At 66.4% G+C, this 2705-nt stretch overlaps 1 protein-coding gene across 1 annotated transcript; it reads left to right on the forward strand.

The window, feature by feature from the left end:
• The first annotated feature begins 1642 nt into the window (after positions 1-1642).
• Positions 1643-2705, forward strand: PHLDA2 (pleckstrin homology like domain family A member 2). Its single transcript, XM_070782384.1, has 2 exons — positions 1643-2150; positions 2413-2705. The coding sequence occupies exon 1, from the start codon at positions 1711-1713 to the stop codon at positions 2137-2139; it is 429 nt and encodes a 142-aa protein (XP_070638485.1). The 5' UTR covers positions 1643-1710; the 3' UTR covers positions 2140-2150; positions 2413-2705.

The following is a 2705-nucleotide window of genomic DNA, read 5'->3' on the forward strand; positions in this document are numbered from 1 at the left end:
ACCATTACCAGCTCTGCTGGGATGCTCTCAGCGATGGGGAGCTCACCCCTTACATCTCTGCCCTGTGCTGCCTTGAGGGGAGCTGTGTCTCCCAACTCCCCACCCACCCCGTGCTTGCTTCATCCTCGGCCTGCTCCCCTGCTCAGCGAGCCTGCCAATTCCTGCTTCCCCGTGCTGCCCGCAGGCTGACCAGCCGGCCTTGTGCTTGCTCTCTGCTCCCTTCCACAGGCCAGAGTCCTGGGCCCAACTCCACCTCTCAGCTGCCCCCCTTCCACACCCCTGTCCATCCACTCAGGCCTGGCCCGAGCTGCCCATCTGAGCCAGCCAGTGGCGCCCCTTATTCCTCACGGTGACCCTGCAGGCCCTGGGCTGGGACCAGGAGGCAGGGCCAGGGCAGGTGGCGGAGGGCCGGCTGGCTCAGGGCGGGCCTGCACCCAGGAGGTCCCACCTGTGGCTTAATGCGCCACCTTCGCTGCCTTGGGTATTAATCCTTTTTGAACCAGAGTACCTGCGTTTCCACTTTGCACCAGGAGGTGGGGTGGCTGTCACGCCCAGCAGGACTCAGCTCACCTTGCTCCCTTCGCTTTGCAGTACCTGCCCAGGTCATAGCCAGGTAGGCTGTTTTGAAAGTGGGGGCCCTGGAACAGGTGGGGCCCCCACAGATCAGATCCCCTCTGTCAGCTGGACCCCCACCCCTGGGAACCCGGCAGGAGCTAGCAATCACTTCCTGCTCCTGTTAAACCCTTTAAAGGACGACGGTGAATAAGGAGACTAGTCCCGCTGGCAGGCCATGACTCCACGGCCCCCACCCCAGCCCAGGCCGACCCCCTCCCCGGGCAGGCACCAACCCCTTTCCCACTCCCTAGGCTCCCAGGCCCCCCTGGCAGGTCCCCATGTGTCCCCCCTCCCCCGACAGTGGAGAGGCCTGGAGGGTCCGGGAGGAGGGCTGACCCAGGAAGGGAGCTGGAGCAGCCTCACCTGCCCTCACGCTTACTGGACACTACGGGGAGCTGTTCTAGCACTTTCCGTGGGTTGCCAAATCTAACAAGTGGCTGTTGTCTCTTAACAGGAGTGAAAACTGAAGCTCTCGACACCTGCTCTCCTGCCGGCCCGAACCAAGGAGGAGAGGGCCGGAGGGCGGCAAGGTGGGAGATCAGGCCGGCTGGGGCAGAGCCCCTAGAGGGTCTCCCCAGGAGGGACCCTCGGACGTGGGAGGAACGGGGCGACCGCTGCCTCTGCCCCACAAGCCCTGCGCTGGGTGTCAGGGCACCTGGAAGGTGGGGGTCTGGGCCCCGCCATCACCCCTCTCCGGGCCGGCCTGGGCCGCGGGCGCTTGCCCGGGTCTCCCGAGCAGTGAGTCACAGCGGGCAGGGCCGGCGTCCGGGGCGGGGTGAGGACCGTGAGTCGCCCCACGGGGCTGGGGGTGGGGGTTGGAGCGCCGGGAAATCAAGGGAGGGGGGTGCGCAGGCTGCAGACACGTGCACTGGGTGGCCCGGGGCGAGGATGCTGTGTGCAGCCCCCGGGCGACCGCGGCGGGCAGGGAGGGGGAGGACGACGGGGGGCGGGGCCGGGGGCGTACCCGGGGCGGGGGGGGCGGAGCGCGCCAGGCGCGGCCACTATAAAGGCGGCTCCCACGCCGCCGGAGCGCATCACTCGCACTGCCATCCATCGCTCGAGCGTCGTCTCCCTCCAACCGTCAAGCTGGCGAACATGAGGAGCCCGGGAGAGGTGCTGAGAGAGGGCGAGCTGGAGAAGCGAAGTGACAGCCTGCTCCAGGTGTGGAAGAAGAAGCGCGGCGTGCTCACCACCGACCGCCTGAGGCTGTTCCCCACCGGCCCCGGCGCACGCCCCAAGGAGCTGCGTTTCCACTCCATCCTCAAGGTGGACTGCGTGGAGCGCACCGGCAAGTACGTCTACTTCACCATCGTCACCACCGACCGCAAGGAGATCGACTTCCGCTGCGCGGGCGAGAGCTACTGGAACGCGTCCATCACGCTGGCGCTCATCGACTTTCAGAACCGCCGCGCCATGCAGGACTTCCGCAGCCGCCGCGAGCGCGCCGCGGCCGCCGCGGCTGCAGCGGCCGCCGCGGCCGCCGCGGAGCAGGAGCCCGAGGCCGGGCCGGGCGGCCAGCCCTAAGTCCCACGGCGGTGAGTGCCGGCAGCCCGCTCCCCCGCGGCACGCGGTGGTGGGGGAGGACGATTTCGATCTCTGACGTCGGGTGGAGGTCCTGCCCCGTCTAGGTGTAGAGAGGGGACTGGGTGCCGCGCCATCGCGGCGCGCCTCGGGCGCGCGGCAGGAGATGTCGCTTTCACCTTCGGTGTAGGGGCCTCGGGAGACCAACAGGCTGGACCCTGGCTGGCTCAGCCCCCGGGCTCGGGCACAGCTCCCTGAATCCTTCTCTCTCCACAGAATCATGCCAGCTGCACCATCGGGAGCCCAGAAGTTGTCCGGGGAGACAGGAGCCCCGACAGCACCCAATTGCTGACCAGGGCAAGGATATAGCCCGGTGCTACTCTACTTCACACACAATGACCTTTCCGTGCTGATTCACTGAGCCTCCAGAGTCCGCTGTGCGGGCAAGCTACATAATTAGCTACCTATGTATTTATTTCGATGGTGCCTGTTGATCCAAACCATCTGTCTTAACGTTTGTACTCCACCACCATTCCAATAAAGCACTCGGTTCATTCTCTTTTCTATCA

The sequence above is a fragment of the Bos indicus genome, chromosome 29, assembly GCF_029378745.1.
Source record: "Bos indicus isolate NIAB-ARS_2022 breed Sahiwal x Tharparkar chromosome 29, NIAB-ARS_B.indTharparkar_mat_pri_1.0, whole genome shotgun sequence".
NCBI lineage: Eukaryota > Metazoa > Chordata > Mammalia > Artiodactyla > Bovidae > Bos > Bos indicus.

What these genes read in the sequence shown, in the direction of transcription:
- PHLDA2 (XM_070782384.1), top strand. Translation starts at nt 1,711, where the DNA reads ATGAGGAGCCCGGGAGAGGTGCTGAGAGAGGGCGAGCTGGAGAAGCGA.